Source organism: Argentina anserina, chromosome 6 (assembly GCF_933775445.1).
Source record: "Argentina anserina chromosome 6, drPotAnse1.1, whole genome shotgun sequence".
Taxonomy (NCBI): domain Eukaryota; kingdom Viridiplantae; phylum Streptophyta; class Magnoliopsida; order Rosales; family Rosaceae; genus Argentina; species Argentina anserina.
This window is the reverse complement of record NC_065877.1, coordinates 37,070,461-37,089,258: the sequence shown is the minus strand read 5'-3', so window position 1 is coordinate 37,089,258 and position 18,798 is coordinate 37,070,461. Positions and strand designations below refer to the sequence as shown.

Below are 18,798 nucleotides of genomic sequence, written 5' to 3'. Positions count from 1 at the left end.
ATGGACATGCGATCACTCATCTTGTTTACATGTATACAGCGGTGCACCACAACAAACCCAATTAGTTAAATTAAATAAAATAATTTAGTTAATTAGTGGTGTTAACACTATAAAAAAACTTAACAAAGGACACATTTAAATGTGATTTAAATGTGCTAATAGTGTGACCAACCCTCTTAAAATTTCATAAATCCCTCCAAATGTGGCTTATTAATTATAAAGTCTTTTGCTTAAGTTTTTTTTTTAGTGTTAACTCAATTGGTTATGTATTTAGCAGTTTTCCAAGCTCGAATATTATTTACGTACTGGCCCGAACAACCTATCCGTGGTTGCTCTTGCGTTGCTAAACTGTAATAAACAAAATACGCATTTTTGCCTCCAACTTGAGAGTTGTTGTGCAAAGAGTATCCGAAATCTTGATCAAACACTAGAATAATATCACCACCATTTCTTGTTTTAGTACAGTGCTGTCATCATGCATCTCTTTCTTGCATTGTACTTACGTAGCATCAACTAGAACGTCATTTTAAGCCTCATTACTGAATTAATCCAAATGTTCTAGTATCACTAATCTGATCAAACACTTCACAAATGGAGCTATTAAATTAGAATGCAAGATCACTCAACCACCAAAAAAAAACGGAAATGTGGTTAGGAGGAGGAGGAGACTATAGATAATTTAGAAAAAGAAAGTGGAGCAGGCGAATCACGAGAGAGGTCATAGACTCATAGGCAAACCCGTGATCACACAATTAAAGTGCGTATTAGCTAGATGCTCATCCTAATCTCCTCTAGCTAATTTTATTTCTTGAACCGCATTCCATCCCTTTTCATATTTCTTCTACGTCCCTAGTTCTATGTACTATCGAGCAATATCCCCCGGGTTTTGGTCTACAACGTGCCTCATAATTTGAGCAATGCTCCAACGCATTTTCTATGTTCTCACGGAGACTCAACAAATTTTGTGGGAATTAATCATGTTCCTCATGCATGTAACGAAAATTGGTACTCCAAATTAATCGGGATGTTGGAGCGGAGGTGCCAACTGCCAAGTACATGATATTAAACAAAAGACTAATAATAGACATCATCTAAGAGAGGTGCCAAGTACACTTACGTCCCGATCAACCAAACAAGAACAATAAACTACAAATCGATACAAGTATGGGAGAATTCTGCTAGCATGGAATGCATCAGCACTTTCATCCACACACAAACATCTCACACCCACCGTACATTTTATCAAACTCATCATTCACCATTCAACACACACAAGTGTGTGTAGGATACAGACAAACCCACAAGTATGCTCCTCCCGTAAACAAATTACAAGCTGGCAGGTAATTACTCTTTTCCTCCATGACCAATTTCCTTTTCGTCTGTGACCAATTTCTATGTACAACAATGCATATACGATGATGCTGATTAGCAAATTGGACCGGCTGCACATCTTGGTTGATGCCCACTTAAACAGTAGAAAAATCTCAAACCCAAAATGGCATCAACGTTCAGAGTCGTATCAACTCTGGAATGAGCTTCAACAGAAAGGAAAGCTCCCTCTGGGAGAACTGCGGCTTTGATTTCAATTGCATCTTCCCGTCCCCTTCTAACAAATTGTCCCCGTCTTCTTCTGTCGCCGCAAATGGCTTTATCATATCACACACTGCCTCTGTGATCGCTTCCACAAAATCCACAATCACTCCCTCAATTCCCATTAGGTGTTGCATGTATACAGCTTCCGGAACATTACTACAATGGAAATATACAACATTAGCATCAAATATTCTAAATCAGACCGAGCAGGCAATGCAAACAACTATCACAGAAATAGGGTTACTTTACATACTTTAGTTTGCCATAGGTTAGAAGTGAAAGCTTGGACTCCTTGATCTTGGTCACCACCTCAGGATTTCTGAAGACACCTCTCACCTCCGACACTATACCATCCAAACTACCCTCCAAGCACACCTTCATTGCTTCATCCAAAGAATTCCTCCTCAAATCATAGTAAATCTCATTCCCACCATTTGTCAAGAAAAAGACCTGCCATTATAATGATCAATTCATTATCCTAAGACAGACAAAGAGTTTCTTGTAGCTTGTATCAAAAGTCATTGCTGCAGAAATGCTTACAGGGTAGGTGTTCTGCAACTTCTTAATCAGGATCGATGCATCAGGCTGGAATGTGGAGAATACAATGGGCCTATCTTTGGCGTACTCAAACACAACCTATACACAAACATCCGATTCGATTAGTACTCACATCAAAAGGGTTCAGTTTCGTACTATAATTAAAGCTTGGAAATTGAAAACCTACTTTCATGATGGATTGGAGGACGCGTATGAGATATTCCTCCTGGTAAACAATGTGGTCGTCGAATTTGATCTCAATGTTGAAGCCAAGAGAAGGTTGAACCTTCTCAAAGACTTCTTGGAGGGTACAGAGGGAGTCATCATTTTCAACATCCCATCTAACAATTTGGCCGTCTTTGTTTTTCCTCAACAATGGCTTTCCTTCCTTCCCTGCCTCTCTTTGTGGACCATAATTTAGGAACTCCGTCAGACACAGTTCAGTAATTCTCTTCTCAAACACAGTTCCCTGAAATCCAACCAAACTTTTAAGCTCCAAATTCTAACCAAACAGGAGAGGGCCAACATACAAATGATGCAATACAAGAATTCATAGAGCAATCGAGCGTACCTGATCTTCGGTGAGGATGAAGTCGTCGTGAAATATGACGGGGCAGCCATCTCTGGTTACCTACAAAAAGCCACCATATTCACTTTCCTGTTTCATTTTTTTTCTTTCCTTCTTTTTCTTTCTGTCTTCATTCATCTCCATACTCGAAATTTTTAACCCAAATTTCATAACTTTACCAAAGACCCCCAAGAATCAAAAGAAAAGGAGACATAATCAGTAGCCATTCGAACACAAAACAGAATCATGAAACAGAGGACTTTGGAATTTGGATAATCTTAACTTCCTAAACCATGTTCTAGTCTCCCACCCCAAAAATAGAAAGAGCAACTCAATTTACTGAAATACCCTAAAAACTGACGAGCCCAGGTTCAACGCTGATGCGCGCATGTCGACAAACACAAAGCCGTACGCGGCAGACGGACGGAGTTTCGACTTTCGACCCAGTTTTTCTTTGTTAACAAGAAGCAAATACCGAAAAAAACCCCTACCTCCTAATGATAAAGAAAAATTCAAAAAAACAAGAAAAAGAACTGCGTCTCACCTGGACATCGAATTCGACGAAATCAAGAGGGTATTTGGCAGCAGTGTTGAACGACATAATGGAGTTTTCCTTGATGGCTCTCATTCTCCGATCAGATGACTGTAAAGCGTTCATTCCATTTCCTCGGTGTCCGATCACCAGAAACTTTGGTATTCTCGATGCCACCAGGCCAAATTCCACACCTTAACACAAATACATCAAATCAATATCCACACAGTTATGTTGATACATGAAGATTTCAGCATTACTAATAAACACGAACCTTTGGAGATGCGGGTGGAGCAACGCTGCAAGGAGGCATTTGCCGGCACCTGATCGAGGTTAGGGACGTCGGAAACATGGACAGCCTTCAAAGCCATAATATTTTTATTTCAATTAATTTTCAAAGATGGGGAAATAAAAAGGACGGTGGGGGGACGCAAAGAGCTTGTTGTTGTTGTTGAAATCCAAGAATGAGAGGGAGGGCTATTTATATTTCTCAAGGTCATGCGCGAGTCCCGCCAAACTTGACGGGATCTGTCCTCAGTATATTCGCTCTCCCTTTACACCATTATGCCCGGAATATTCCATTATTTCTCGACGTTAAATCTTGACGGAGGAGGAGGAGAAGCTGCCACGGTTTCTAATTCTGAAACTTGAAAACTCACAACGAACGTTTCTAAATTTTCTTCCTTTCTTTCTTTCGGTCAACTATTGTCGTGTAATTTTCTGGCACGACCATAACTATTCCACGTGTTCCGAAATTCAAAACGGAGTTAAATATCTCCGAGGCATCTGGTAGGTTTCTTTTTTTCTCTTGCACCACCTTCTCGAAGTTGAGGATGAATGGAATATCCAATATCCAGTGGAATATTTAGTTTTGTTTCTTTTTAGCGTCGGACAAATAATAAAAGCGGTGTTATATTAGACTTCTGCGTCAGCGCCAACTCGCTAAGTATGATTAGATAAGAAGGCCACGTGCTTGTTGCAAAACTGTCGGGTTTCGGATCTGACGGTGCCAATTACAGACAGAAACAAAATCTCTTAATTTGTAAAATTTTTAAATGTATAATTTTGAAAATAATTTCTAAATTTTATTTCTTACAAAATAATTTCATTCTCAGTCTAAAAAAATAACAATAAAATAAAATATTTATCACTCATTCTCTATTCTTAATATAAATTATGACATTATGAAATTTAATTTAATTTTTATTTAATTATATACAATATAATAGAGGAGTTGTTGGAGTTGAGGTTTTTTTTAAGAGTTAGAAAACATTATTTTTTAACTCCAACAATTTATCTAAACCGTAAAGGAGAAACAAAATATCTAGATTTATAGAATTTTTAAAATCTGTATAATTTTGAAAAAAAAATCTTTAAACTTTATTTCTTACAAAAAATATTCACTCTCCATCCAGAAAAATAATCCAAAAAAATGAATGATTTATCACTTATTCTCTGATCTTTGTATAAATTATGACATTATGAGATTCAATTTAATTTTCAATTTAATTTTCAATTTAATTATACACATTTATATTTAATTTTATATAATATAATAGAAAAACTGTTAGAATTGAGGATTTTTTTTATAGAAATTTAGTGTTTTCATCTCTTTAATAGAAAATTTTAAGATGAAATGTTTAAGATGCTGTTAACTTGTATGTTTGTAAATGATACCAGAATACAATATTCCGGTAATAACTCATGTTCATTAGTGTATCTTTGTTTTTTTTTTTTTGTATCAAGGGAATTTACACCACGTACGATCTCACTTCTCTCATTTCATAACAAAATGGTAAGGGAGATTGGGACCAATTTGGTACAGGAGACAGTGAAAGAGAAAGAATATACAAGGACGGGAAATCGGTCCCGGAGTCATAACTGGTGTAGGACTGTAGGCTAAATTGGTTGGACCTGGTACGTAATGTTGAGTACGTGCACAGTTGGAGTGCGGAATGCAGATCATCCACTCATTTTAAAATTCAAATGATGTAATAGCTAAGCCAGCTGAGGGGGGAAGCAAGAAAATATACTATATACGAGGATAATGCCGGTGAAGATGATGTGTGACCACGGCAGGCTTATCTGTCTCTATATCACTAATAATCCACCGCGTATTGTAGTTATGTGTTTTCTATGTAGTTCAATCATTATTTTCTCGGCAATGGAGACTAGGCGTTCAATGATTTGGATAGTGTTTATGTGCCCTAAGTTACGACAACTACAATACGGGATCGAACAACTGATGCATGCTACCCATCAAACAAGAAAAATTCGGAAAGAGTGTCTATTTTTGCTAACTGGACCAGCTCGTTAGCTCCCGCCTTTTGTAGCTCGAATTCGATAATGGTACAGTGTTTTCTTACATCAGTGTTGAAGATACAAGGCAGTTAAGTACAATCCTGATCGTGATCGACTAGAATGAAAGACATTAGTTTACCTATTCAACATCATAAGAACTACGTACTTTGCTACGTCAACTGTTGTAAAGCAACACCGAAACTTGTATGCATCCTGAAATCTTATGACTATCCTTCTACGCTAACGGGGTCCATAAATGTATGATTAATTGTCAATAACAAAATTTCATATGCATAACATGTTTCGGAAAACTATAAAAAAAATTAAGCAACGCAACAAATGATTAAAAAGATAGAACCCTCATATTCTTTACGGCGGCTTTAAGGAACCAGCTTAAGCGCAATTGCATTGATGCAGCAGTGGATGGTGACTACTTTAGCAAAGTGGTAATGTATATAAACGCGCGGTAGCCATTGGTTACCATGCATATAGACATTAAGCTAGTTGCAAATGCATTTGTACATATATAATGTAGCTTGTCACAGAGCAACTAATTAACCAAAAGAGCATGTTTATTGTGGTATTATCTGGACAAATAATCCTCCTATCTTGCATGAAATTGTAGACATATGAAATTTAATGAACTAAATTATTTTCATTAAATGATTAAATTGACCAAGAACTCGATAAAATTGCACACGTTGCCCAAAAGTCAACAAAGTTGGTGCGGATCCGAATAAAACTCGTGTCAACACATAAATGGATGATCGTAATCAAAACTACGTGATTCCGACTTAAATCGAAAATTGAATGTCATTGAAGATTCGAAATGATAATCGGACATTTGATTAAATTAATAAATTCCTTAACGGTTATAATTAAATCAATTATTTTCTGTTTAATTTAGTTACGAGAATAACTAATTTTAAATTAATCGGAAAATACATATTGATTTAATTATACAATTAAAGAAATTTATTATTTTAGTGTCATTAAAATATTCTACAAAATAGAAACCTTGACACTATAAATACCTCATTCAACATGAAGAGAATGGACTTGAGAAGAAGAGAGAAAATCACTTAAGCAAGATCACTCTCGACGAAATTCCGAAGTCTCTCAAGTCCACGAAAAATCATCAAGCCACCAAATCGCTTGTTCTTCATCAAATCTAAATCCGAACTCAAGTCCACAAAGAATCGTTAAGCTACCAAATCGCTCGTTCTTCATCAAATCTAAATCCAAACTTAAGTGCACGAAGAATCATTAAGCTACCAAATCGATCGTTCTTCATCAAATTCAAATCCAAATCAAACTCAAATGCTCAAGATCAAGTGCACGTCACCCTTGATCCAAGTCACATACGGAGATAGAATCAGAGGAGTTCACAAAGATTGTAACCCCGAGCTTGATATTCAATAAATCACACTTTATTTGTACACGTGTCTGCATTATTGTTTTTTTTTCAGATTCGCGTTCTATAGAAATCATGTTACAAATTTAGTTACATGTCCGTCTAGCTAAGTGTCTATATATATTCAAAAGAAAAGGTGTCTATATATCATCATGCATGAATCACTCTCCACTAACTTCGATTTTGATTAACTTGTCTCCATAAGATTCTATATATCTGTCATATTCATAGTATGTATGGTATGACGTAGCTATATGTCGGCAAACTTTTCTGAACGAGAATGATCGAAGAGCATGCATCGACCATCTTCGATCACAAGATGTTTCTTCCATGTTCTTGATACTACGCTAGCTTCCTTAATTAATGTACTAGATTATTCCTTATTCTGTTCTTTGCTTGTCCTTCGGGTATCGATGCTTGCTGCTAGCTTCGACTGGTTGGGCCTTTTATACGTCGAGAACCATCATACCGACCTTGATCGATGGCTAAGAAAGGCGAATGATTGATAACGTTGAGGATTCGGGTGCTGCGTTAAGGCCACTTCAACACATCATTGTTAAGGGCTAAAATGCTATGATTTAGCCTTTTTCATTTCCAACCCACATAATTAAGCGCTAAAAGACCATAATGTAAGGGCTAAAAGTATTTGTTTAGCTCTTAACAATGTAGTTTATCCTATTTGAGTGGAAAACAAATATTATTTGTTTATTTAATGGGTTCAGACATTTTATCAACTATATCTAATTTTAATTAAAATTAGCCTCATGACACATTTCGTGTGTGTTGTATTTAGTTCTTTTTCTTTTAACATAAATTATAAAAAAATAAAAACAAAAACAAAACTGATACAATAGTGAGTAGTTATGTTTCTATTTTTTTTTCAAATTACAATCATATATTTCAAACCATAGTCAGATAGATTTTATAGTTTAATAAACACTAGGAAATTTGAGTAGTTTAAAAATTTAACCAATCAACTCTTCTTCTTGCTTTATTAATATAAGATTTTTTATTAATAAAAAAAATTGATGATTAATACAATTAACTTTAATTTTGATGATTAGTACAATTTAATTTAATTTTGTTGATTAGTATAATTAATTTTATTTTCTATGATTAATACAATAAATTTTAATTTTGAGGATTAAAATTAAGAATGATCTCTACTTAAATGGATTAAAGAAAATACTAATCTATATGTATATAACTATATATATATATATATACAGTCCCTATCCAGAGTGAAGTTCCAATTTTGACACACTTTTCGGTCAAATGTTTTCAGTATAAGCAATTCAATATTTAGGTATGCTATTCAAGATCATCTCTACAAAATTTCATCTAATTCGGACATCGTTAAGGTATTAAAATTAGATTAAATCAATGAATGAATTAAGACTGTTCAACGTGAACCGTTCGTGTAAATCTCAATTTTGAAAGCTCAAATCATTGTCAAATTGGATGAAACTTTATAGAGATGATCTTGAATAGCGTATCTAAATATTGAATCGCTTATGGTGAAAAAATTTGACCGAAAAGTGTGCCAAAATTGGAACTTCACTCTGAAATTTCAGAATGAACCTTTACTCTGGATAGAGACTGTATATATATATATATATATATATATATATATATATATAATAACCTCACTATATCCCTTTTTTCTATTTGAAGAAAATGGTCTACACAACCTCACTATATATATACTAGAAAGTATGTTAAATACATACTATCACGTTAAATATAATTGATTGAGAGGAGTGAGAGCCAATATATAATTTTAACTAAAGTAAGCCCATTTTCTTAATTATGAAAACAACTTATTTATTTGAAATAAGAATCTAGTATAAAATTATAATACTTAAACATATAATAACAATTTCAAATCTTAAAATATAATTTAGGCTAAAAATTTAGTCATATGGATTGGAGACGGTTGATGTCACGTCACTAAATAATTTAACTAATTTTAACCCTGCATCTATTTTAGCGTTTCCAGTTGGAGATGACTTACGTTAACAAGAGCCCATGCTTGTTACTTTTTTTTTTTTTCTGGGAGAGGCATTTATCAACGAAATATATAAATATGTTGCAAGAATTTGTACTTGTCGACTGGTATATGTTCTCTAGTTTACTTTTGACCATGGCATAGCTACGATTCTTAAGCCCTTATTTTTTGCTTATATATATGCACTTATTACTCTTGTTGCATCAGCACCAAAGGGTCGATACAATTTACTTGCTGCATGTGAATTTGAATTATGTCATCCGGAAGGCTGCTTCATGCGGCACCTTCTTCTTAGATAGCAACATTTCTTCAGAAGACTGTCGAAAAAAAAAACATTTCTTTTCAGGAGATTTGTTAATTGGCTGATTCATATGGTCGAGCCCAAAGTTAATAATTGGGTCCGATATCAAATAATTTTGGTGGAGGCCCATAAAGAAGTTGTCCAGAAAGCATATATAGTTCCCCACTGAAAGACTCACTAGTAGTGAGTAGCGAGTGATCGACTGTGTGTGTCTTGGGTAGGATTATGCAGTATAGAAAGAACTGAAGAAAAAAGAAGATCCAAGATGAAGAAAATGCAAAAGAATAGAGAAGCAAGAGCCAAGAAGAAGAGAAGGAGGGAGGAGAGCACTAGCTAGTAGTACTGGGGAGGAGCATTAATGGTTAATGGAGGAAGACAGAAGCATTAAATGGTTTTCTGAAAATGATTTAATTGCTTGCGTTAATCGCTACAATTGTCTGTTGGTCCTCACCTCACCTCACCTCACTCGATCTACTTGAATCTCTCTCTCTCTCTCTCTCTCTCTCTCTCTCTCTCTCTCTGATTGCAGTCTCTGCCTTCCTTCAATTCAATTCAATTCAATTCATTCATTGCTTCCATCTGCCCTCTGACTCTCCTCACTCACTTTTCTCTCTTTAGTTTCTCTTATCTTCTGCAACCTACTCTCTTCCACATCTCATAAATGCCTCCCTCCCTCTCCTTCTCCACAGTAATATTCTTTCAATACCACATCAATTACCACAGTACGTAACATCGAGCTACCAAGGTGAAAATTATAGACCAATACAATTATACAAGCTTTGGGTACCTGGATTCCATATGTATGTATGGAATCACACAGCCACCCTCTTACAAAATTCCACCACTCTGCCATGCATGACATCAAACACAAACTGGAACTCTACTACGTACTAATGTCTCTCGATTTGTGTAACTTGTTCAGCTCCAACATCACAACTCGCTTGCAACATTCCATCACTTTGAGCTGCTCCTGGTTGTTGATGATGCTGCAGGTTGCCTCCAAATTTTTTCAACACCGCTACTGCTTGTGAACTAGTACTGGCACTAGTACAGTCACTGCTATCTTTCGTTCTAGCTAATGTTGGCAATGCTGGCGGGTTTGTTGGAGTTACTGATGAGGGCCTCACTGCTACAGGTGGTGCTGCACATACAGGAATCACTGATCTTATTTGAACTGCTGGGGCAACCCTATGACTGTAAGGATTAAACCCTTGAGGGTACACGGTTCTTCTGCCCAGGAGGGAACTCGAACTCGAACTTGCAACAGTTGGTGCTTTTATTGGATTTGCAGACATTGCAAATTGCCTGCTGTACGCACAACTGGAACCAAAAACAGGACTGATTGGATTTGAAAAATAGTTACTGCGGTTGGGACTATGGCCTTCCTTTTCACTATTCAACTTCTTACTGATCAAGATATCTGACTTCATACCAAGCCATTCTTCTTCATCCTTTTGGTGCTCTTCCAACGGAGGTGGAACAACCTCCGATCTACTAGGACCTCTCATTTGGACAGGAATAGGCCTATTATAATTGGAATTGTAGCACGAGGACCAAGTGTCATATTTGTTGAGCGTGGTTGTTGGTGGCAGAATCTTGGACTCCGTTCGCGGCGGCGGTGGAGGAAGGAGAGAAGCAAAGCTAGTTTGTTTCTGTGAAGTACTAGAAACTTGAGGAACCAAATCCGTTAACAGATCTTGTATTACCTTCCAATGTTGTTGATTCTGTACAACAGAGTTGGAAGAAGCCGAGGCATTGTTGTCCCTAGGACTATGACTATGAATATGAGCACCCCTAACAGTTCTTCTCCTTGCTTGAGTTTGATGATCCGGTCTTCTTAAATGTCTGCTGTGTTCTTTGTTTGAGAGTCTAATTTTCGCGAGCAGCTTTGCCACGACTTCCTGCTCCTGCTGTTCATGATCATCACTACTCTCTCCTCCTCCTTTGCATGTTACTAGTGAGACTGACCCCAAATCTGCAGCCAATAACATTTTAGTAATCTAGTTAGGTTTCTAAGAGTATTAGAGATAACAATACTGTATACGTACTTCTTTTCAAGGCAGACCAAGCAGCAATTGCAGCATTCTTCTCAGCTTGTTTCTTGGTTTTTGCTGCCTCTCCATTAAAATTCATGCCAGCAAGCTCTACACTACAAGTGAAAGTTGGAACATGTCCAGGCCCTGATCTCACAGTAGTGTATACAGGCAATTTTAGCCCAGCTCTGTGAGCTGTTTCTTGAAGCAAGTTCTTATAAATTCCAGTTTCATCCTTCATGATATAAACATAACGAAAATTCAGTCGTGTACTCAGAAACACATAACCAGAATGGTAGTAGAGAGATGATACTTACAAGAACTCTTGCAGTTAAAGACCTTGAAGGGCCCCTAGTAGAAAGAACATTCAGGGCTACTTCCGCAGCAGAGTGCTCTGCTTGTCTCAATGTCGTGCAGTAGTTTGGACTTTCGAAGATCTCACCATTGAAGTTTACAGAAGCTTTGAATCGTGGTGCATGGTCTGGTCCTTCTCTGATGCAAGAATATGAAGGAAGGTTGAAACAGCTTCTCTGTGCAAGCTCCTGCAGCTGGTTCTTATACATATCGGCTTTGCAGCAACCCAATTCTATCACATATCTACGTGATCAGCAAGCAAGATCGGAATGAATCCATTTCCATCATTACTAAACCCAACATTCAGCTGTTGAAATGATGAACTCTCTCTCTCTCTCTCTCTCTCTCTCTCTAGACTCAACCACTCAAAACGAAGAAACAGAAGCAAGAATATGCCAAGGAAGCTCACACCTTAATAAGCATCACCAGATTTCTGACTGCTAGCAAATGACATTGGCCAAGAAACTTAGAATAGATTCTTGGGAGGGAGACTTGTCTCTCTGGAAGAAAGCACAAGCATCTAATAGTAATTATGAGTGAGTTAATACTTGTGTCTCAGTGGAGCTGGAGAAGAAACAAAGAAAGAAAAAGGAGAGAACTGAAGGTAATAACTAGCCAGGCCAACTATAACTAGCTGCGCGCAACTGAGAATGCCAAGACTCAAGATGAAAGCTTTAATTACTCTTGTAGGCTTTCTCCTCTCATTTGGTTATTTTACTAATATTGTGCTTGGTTTCTTACACTTTGTTATCTCTTTCGTTTGGATTTTAATCCAGTTGGGAAATAGGATTTTATACTGTTTTTAACCAGAATCAAATCTTTCCCATTACACCTCTCAGAGCTCTCTGCACCTTGAGCCAAAGACCAGCTTTATTATTATTATTATTATTTCTAAAAAAAATTAAGGTTTTGGAAGAAGAATTGAAAATACAAGGGGGGACATGTACTCTTGGTCATACGCTCAGACTGATAGGAGAGAAGAAGAAGAGGGTAGAGCTTTGTTTGGGAGACACTGACACTCCATGTAGTAGATATGGTCACATGCTTGTAATAAAGTGCTCAACACCACTCTTGTCCATGTACTTGCCTCTCCTCTCTTCCGTTAATCTGTTCTAGCCTTTCTAGTTAAAGAAGGTCCATTGTCAATTTGTCCTGGTGCCCATATTTGACACTGTTAAATCAAGATACACTTGCTTGGTGTTCTGCTGGTGGTGCTGGTTATGAGTACCAAGTATGGATGCAGTGGCAAAGCATGATCGAAGCCTCATTAAATAAATATAAGCATCAAGCACGCCTATAGTTAAATGTCTAATATTTCGGAGAATTCTATAACTGGCCTTCTTGTAAGCACTAACAGGACATCAAGTTCTCCAGTTGATCCTTTCATTGCTTTTTGGATCAACGTGTGCTGCCAGTTTGGAGGGTCTGGACATGACTCGTTCAAACTGCCAAATCCGGCAATCTGTCCACCGGTTTTTAATTCATATCGAAGTATTGAAGAAAAATTAACAGTAACTCCACAACTCCAATACAATTAGGAACTAGCTAATCCCACAAATGTGATACAAAAACAAGAAAGCTCACTCATGCCCAAGCCAACACCCCCTTACAAAGACCCTGCTCCTCTATATTGCACATAATATTAACGTGGGAATCAAATGACCGCGCACCAACCTTAAACCAACGCTATGCTATGCTGTCGCAAAGATCCATCACTCCATTTCACAAGTCTGCTGCTGGTTTGTCAAATTTTGAACACTTAGTATTATGTCTGTCGGTTTTCATTTGCCAATCCACTGCTGCTACTCCCACCCATGTGGTTTGGTTCCCCAACTCTCGCTGCCAAAGCAAGAACTTCTGGCGACATCTCCCAACTTCCACTTTTCCTTCCCCAACTGGATCGTCTGGGATGTACTCCAGCACGATCCACAGTCTCATCTACTGTAGTCCTTATGTCTGGGGAAAATTCACCAAGCTCCCCCTCCTTAACATTCTGGCGTTCATTGCTGTTAAGTTGGCCTTCAAAATGATCACCCCCGGCACCCATGTCTCCCCACACCGTTTTTCTTCCCATTTCTATGTCATCTACAGCTTTTCCCATATTTGGGCTCATGAAACCACCACCACCTGGTCGAGGAGGTAAAACAGGTTCCCTTGGCACCTTTTCCCTGAAGTCATTCTTAGACTCAGGAATGCTGGTGCAAAATATCTCCTTGAAATTGTCAGCAAATCCTTTGTTATATGGATTGGCTCGCCTATCATATCGGTATCGAAAATTTTCATACGTAGTCTGTCACAGCAATACACACATAGATGTAAGGTTTCTTTCATATCAATAGATGAATCAGAAAGAAAAATTATGAACAAAAAAGTTGCAACGTGCTTAAGATGGGAATATCTTACTTGATTTGTACTGATGAGATATAAATGGAAGGCAGTAAGGCCGCCAACAAACCACATTGATATGAAAGTGTAAACGATTAGAACAATAGAGGCTGGAGTTTTTATCATTGCTTTCCAAATTGTTGTGTCCTCGCTTCCCATGATCTTCCGAACATATACCCAGCAGAATGCAAACACGTATATACAAAGAAGGGTCGTGGAGAAGACAAACATGAAGAAGAATCGATAATTTCTCTGCAAGCAGATAAGTGAGAGTTCAGATTCTTTTTTCCATTTATAAGACTTTCACTCTCACTCAGCAAAGAGAATTCATATTAATACATCACACTAGAAGGAAACTCAATAACCATTGTATCAACCAGAATATGTGATGACTGAAAATTATCATGAAACATCATTTATATATTCATCATATTATGTCTTTTTCACCAGACAGGCCCAGGCACGTCATTCGACTTACCTTGGTATGCCAGTGACTGAACCTCCTAAAATCCAATCTCTCTGTGATGCCAGGTGGATTGATACATACTCTTAGAATCATCAATTTTTCACATGCATGAATTGTATGATAAATGAATTTATTACTGTATATATCTACTAAAATATGACAATATGCACACCCAGCAGACTCAGAATTCCTGATTCTAGACTGAAGAAAGAATGTGATTTTAAACTATGGGATGCATACTTACCAGCCCAATGCACTGGCCAACCCAGGGACAATGGTGGTCGAATCGTTCAACACAGTTGTTGCATATTGAACAGTGTGAGCAGCGAGGGGGTCTATACAGCATACAAGTATCACAGTATTTGATCTTAACGGGGATACCATTCACCTCTACTTCTTTGATGCGAGGCAAGCGCAACTGTGGAGTTTGTCCAGCCCCACTTTCTGTACTCCCATCCAAGCCTTCTGGCTCTGGGGGGTGTAAGTTGCGGGGAATTATACCAGGATCTCTCCCAGACGTTAGCAGGAGAAGCATTAAATCCTGAAAATGGAACAATGGGCCATCATCTCAAGCATGTTACAAATACATAAACTTTCCTATGTTTATTTGTTCGAACAAATGTTGTTTCGCCCCACTTTTCTTCCTATCACTAGAGATGTAGTCACCTAAAAGTATAGATGATGAGGGTGTTTTTGTAGGCAGAACCTGTTACAACTCTACAGGCCTAACTGATTATCATTTACCCTAATAAATTCAATAACTTGAGTCAATTGTCTAATTACAATTTCAGTCATCCAGATTCTAAAATGCCCCTCTACAATCTCCGTAGTAGATGTTGTTATGCATACAAGTCCTACACTCTTCTTTAAAATGTTCATAAAAGCATGAACAGTTACATTCCTATAACGATAGTTGTCCCACAGTCCAGACTGCATGAATACCTATGATACAACGAGTTAGCCAGAGACAGGAAACATACATAAACTGTGAATACAACAGCAACGGCCATTATTAATTCTCCCAAGTAATGAGAATAGTGATCCATCAACCTTCTGGCAACAAAGACACAGAAAATAGTGACAGGAGCAACAATCAGAAGTATGGTTAGGCCCAACGATCTTACATCCGGACCGAAGATAAATCTCCCCTGGAGAAGAAATATCTGCAATAAAACACGATAAACGTAAGGTGCAGCTGCATAAACACTATCCGAATGCAAAATGCTTGATCTTCAAAACCAAGTAACGCGTAAGCTTTATAACTGAAACTCCAAAATTCCTTGTCTTTCTTATCAACTCCCCCTGTCTTCTGTTCTTTACAAATACTGGCAATGTCTTAAAGATTTGCTAAACGTTATCATGAAACTGGTAGAGTTGTGAGAGGGGCAAAACAAGAAGGTTTCACGGTCAGACTGCAACATCTCCCCAAACATAAATGAATCACATCAACAACAACAATAATATCACAATCAGCAAAACCATAAAAATAGCAAGTAAGTCATGTTCTATATATAGCAGCTGAAATCAAACCAAGACGGTAAAAAAAAGTAATCTTTGGTGTTGGCCAGGACGAAAGAGAAGCTCTTACATTGCTGCCTTTCCAAACCTGGTAGACCCGGGAATCAGCGGAGGCGGATCCGGCGCCCGGATCCGATCGCTGAGGTGGAGGCACCACGTACATGTCTCTCCCTCTCAGTTCCCCAATAAGATCGAAACAAAAGACTCCAACTTTATATCGGCAAAGCTAAAGATGAAAGCTTTAATGGGCTCTCGGTATTGGGTCCGGCGCCGGCGAGCTATGGGTGGGAAAAGGAGAAGGGTTTCTTCATAGCTGTGAGGGGAGAGAGAAGCGGGGTCTAGGGCTCTATCGCAGCTGCTGGCTGTCTGTGCCTTTACAGTGAGGATTTGATGATGTGGCGGGGTGTGATTGGAGGAGAGGGCTTCGGATGGACCGGCCGCTCTGGTGGGTGAACCCGAAACCAGTTTGCCTTTTTAGGCTCTCTCCTTCCCTTTTTAATTTTTGCTTCCTTCAGAGATTGAGATTGAGATTGAGATTGAGATGAGCTGCTGCTCTTCTTTCCTTGCTCCTGTAATCAAAGACAATAGGGTTTGATTTGATTGCGTTTCTACTTAAATTACTTTTGACTTTTTCAAATTCGGTAATTACTTTCCTTTGACTCTAGGAATCTATGACTCACTAGCATGCATAATATGCCATAAATTTGGTTCCAAATTTTAACATGGAGTGGGAACAAATGGAGGTGGCCTGGTGAATGTCAGTTGGATTTGGCAAATTCGTATTCGAATAATGAACTGTGTTGAGACATTTCAATGTGAATAATTTATAAAATTTAAAAGTGGATACACACTTATTATAAATTTTGAATATAAAATACTTATTCAAAAGAGAATATAAAACAACACTCAAATACTTATTAGATTTTTTATGGTTCTCATGCAACTGGTTTAAAAGGCGATAATGTATATACAGTATGTGACTTGCATTTGTTTAGCCGAATTGGTCGATTGAATGGCAGCTGGTTTTGGTATATATTGAAATCAGATGTAAGAAATATACGAGGTGCTCCTACCCTTGTTCAACAATCTTACCATACCCGGGAGGAGAACTTGTAGCATATCTTTTTGATAAAATTTGCAGGCGGAGTTCTATAGACAACGTAATCGTCGTTGTTGATATAAACACAGAAATGACAACTACATATACTTAATACTTCATATGAATTGCATACACAAACAAAATTAATTGCAAATTAATGGAATAATCTCGTTATTAATTTATGAAGATCATGGCAGGAAGTTTTAACTGAAGTTAAGTTGGTGAAAGAAGAAGGGTAAATACAAAACCTGCTGTCACAAGTCAGTGTAAATTGCCAATAATTACTGTAGTAAATAAGTGGGAACAAAACGAGCTCGCATTATAACGCACAGTGGTGAGTGACATATTATGAGTAGTGTAACAGAGTCACCCCCATGATCAAAATGATGGTTGTTGCAGATTTTACCAGCAAAATTGACGCATTTCGAACATTGGAATTTGGACAACCCATGTGTTCTGGCTCTCTCAAACTATATTTGATACAATAATCTGCTGAATCAAATAGATAGAAGCTGGGCCTGCACGCACATCCCTCACTAGCACGTACTAATTATTATACATTGCGAGGGACATAATAATTTAGTTTATGAGGCACAGCAGAATCTAGTAACCTAGCCATGGCAACATAACTTAAAAGTCTTACATTTAATTAAGCAAATGTTTCTTTGGTTTTGCAGCATTTGTCTGATCATCACATTTCAGAAACTTGCAGGTCAAGGTAAATGACAATCAAAACCGAAAAATCCCTAAAACAGCACTAAACCATGATAATCAAAATTGAAAGCAACAAGCAGCGGAAATGGGGAACTTCATTATTGGAATTAGCAATCACAATTGGGCGTAACGGTATCTGCAATCGCAAGTTCGCAACGGCTAAAAGATAGCATCCGGACAAACATGAGTGATTGCAATGGAGTGAAATCGCTGAGAAAGCTTTCTGATACCTTTTTCATCTTATACACTAGTGAAGCCATCAATACTAGCCGCAAATAGGCATGCTCTCAATCCCATAACTTCAAGTTATATCCAATAATTTTACTTCTCTACCGAGTGCACAATGGGGTTCTATGGTGTAGTGGTTAGCACTCTGGACTTTGAATCCAGCGACCTGGGTTCGACTCCCGGTAGGACCTCTTGTTTTATTTATTTATTTTGTGGTGTGCATCTCTCAACAGTGAGGCTAGAGAATTAAATGATCTAAGGATCTCAACAAATGATAAGGTGCAATTTGGATAGTTACTTACTAACTTTGATATGCTCAAGACCAATAACCTAGTTGTGCAGTTTCTTTCTTTACACCCTCTTCTTTCTGGAACACTTTAATTATAGAGAGAGTTAAACAACAGAGAAACACAAGTCAGAGCCTTGTTTGCACACAGATAAAAATTGGACTGCAGCCGCAGATGGAACACGCAAGACACAGTCCACTAAATCTATCAATGTCAAGATTTCACAGCTTACCATTGATCACTAACCAAAGTATGAATCTGGTTAGTTCAACCCTTTACCTGCTAAACACACCAGACCATCCCAAGCAACGACGAGCTAGTTTATACATACACCCAATGTATCTTAAAACCTTTAGCAGGAAGTCAGCAAGGAGTGATCATTTTGAATTAGATGAGTTGTGAGACCAAACACAGTTTTGATACAGCATTGGCTTTCATTACTCATCTTCATTTTTTCATT

The 18,798-nt window shown here is 37.7% G+C and overlaps 3 protein-coding genes and 1 non-coding gene across 4 annotated transcripts; 1 reads left to right on the top strand and 3 right to left on the bottom strand.

Moving 5' to 3' along the window:
* Positions 1 to 993: 993 nt before the first annotated feature.
* Positions 994 to 3,854, bottom strand: LOC126797620 (glycerophosphodiester phosphodiesterase GDPD1, chloroplastic-like). Its single transcript, XM_050524287.1, has 7 exons — positions 3,505 to 3,854; positions 3,243 to 3,424; positions 2,702 to 2,761; positions 2,318 to 2,599; positions 2,134 to 2,229; positions 1,847 to 2,043; positions 994 to 1,749 (listed from the first exon to the last, which is right to left on the bottom strand). The coding sequence occupies exons 1-7, from the start codon at positions 3,599 to 3,601 to the stop codon at positions 1,509 to 1,511; spliced, it is 1,155 nt and encodes a 384-aa protein (XP_050380244.1). The 5' UTR covers positions 3,602 to 3,854; the 3' UTR covers positions 994 to 1,508.
* Positions 3,855 to 10,144: 6,290 nt separating this feature from the next.
* LOC126797489 (double-stranded RNA-binding protein 5) lies at positions 10,145 to 11,850 on the bottom strand. The gene is made up of 3 exons (XM_050524110.1): positions 11,605 to 11,850; positions 11,303 to 11,522; positions 10,145 to 11,196 (listed from the first exon to the last, which is right to left on the bottom strand). The coding sequence occupies exons 1-3, from the start codon at positions 11,848 to 11,850 to the stop codon at positions 10,145 to 10,147; spliced, it is 1,518 nt and encodes a 505-aa protein (XP_050380067.1).
* Positions 11,851 to 13,087: 1,237 nt separating this feature from the next.
* Positions 13,088 to 16,539, bottom strand: LOC126800588 (probable protein S-acyltransferase 7). Its single transcript, XM_050527973.1, has 5 exons — positions 16,081 to 16,539; positions 15,473 to 15,655; positions 14,737 to 15,033; positions 14,045 to 14,278; positions 13,088 to 13,931 (listed from the first exon to the last, which is right to left on the bottom strand). The coding sequence occupies exons 1-5, from the start codon at positions 16,171 to 16,173 to the stop codon at positions 13,407 to 13,409; spliced, it is 1,332 nt and encodes a 443-aa protein (XP_050383930.1). The 5' UTR covers positions 16,174 to 16,539; the 3' UTR covers positions 13,088 to 13,406.
* A 1,631-nt stretch (positions 16,540 to 18,170) lies between these two features.
* Positions 18,171 to 18,242, top strand: TRNAQ-UUG (transfer RNA glutamine (anticodon UUG)). The gene has a single exon. It is a non-coding gene; the product is annotated as a tRNA-Gln (tRNA).
* Positions 18,243 to 18,798: the final 556 nt, after the last annotated feature.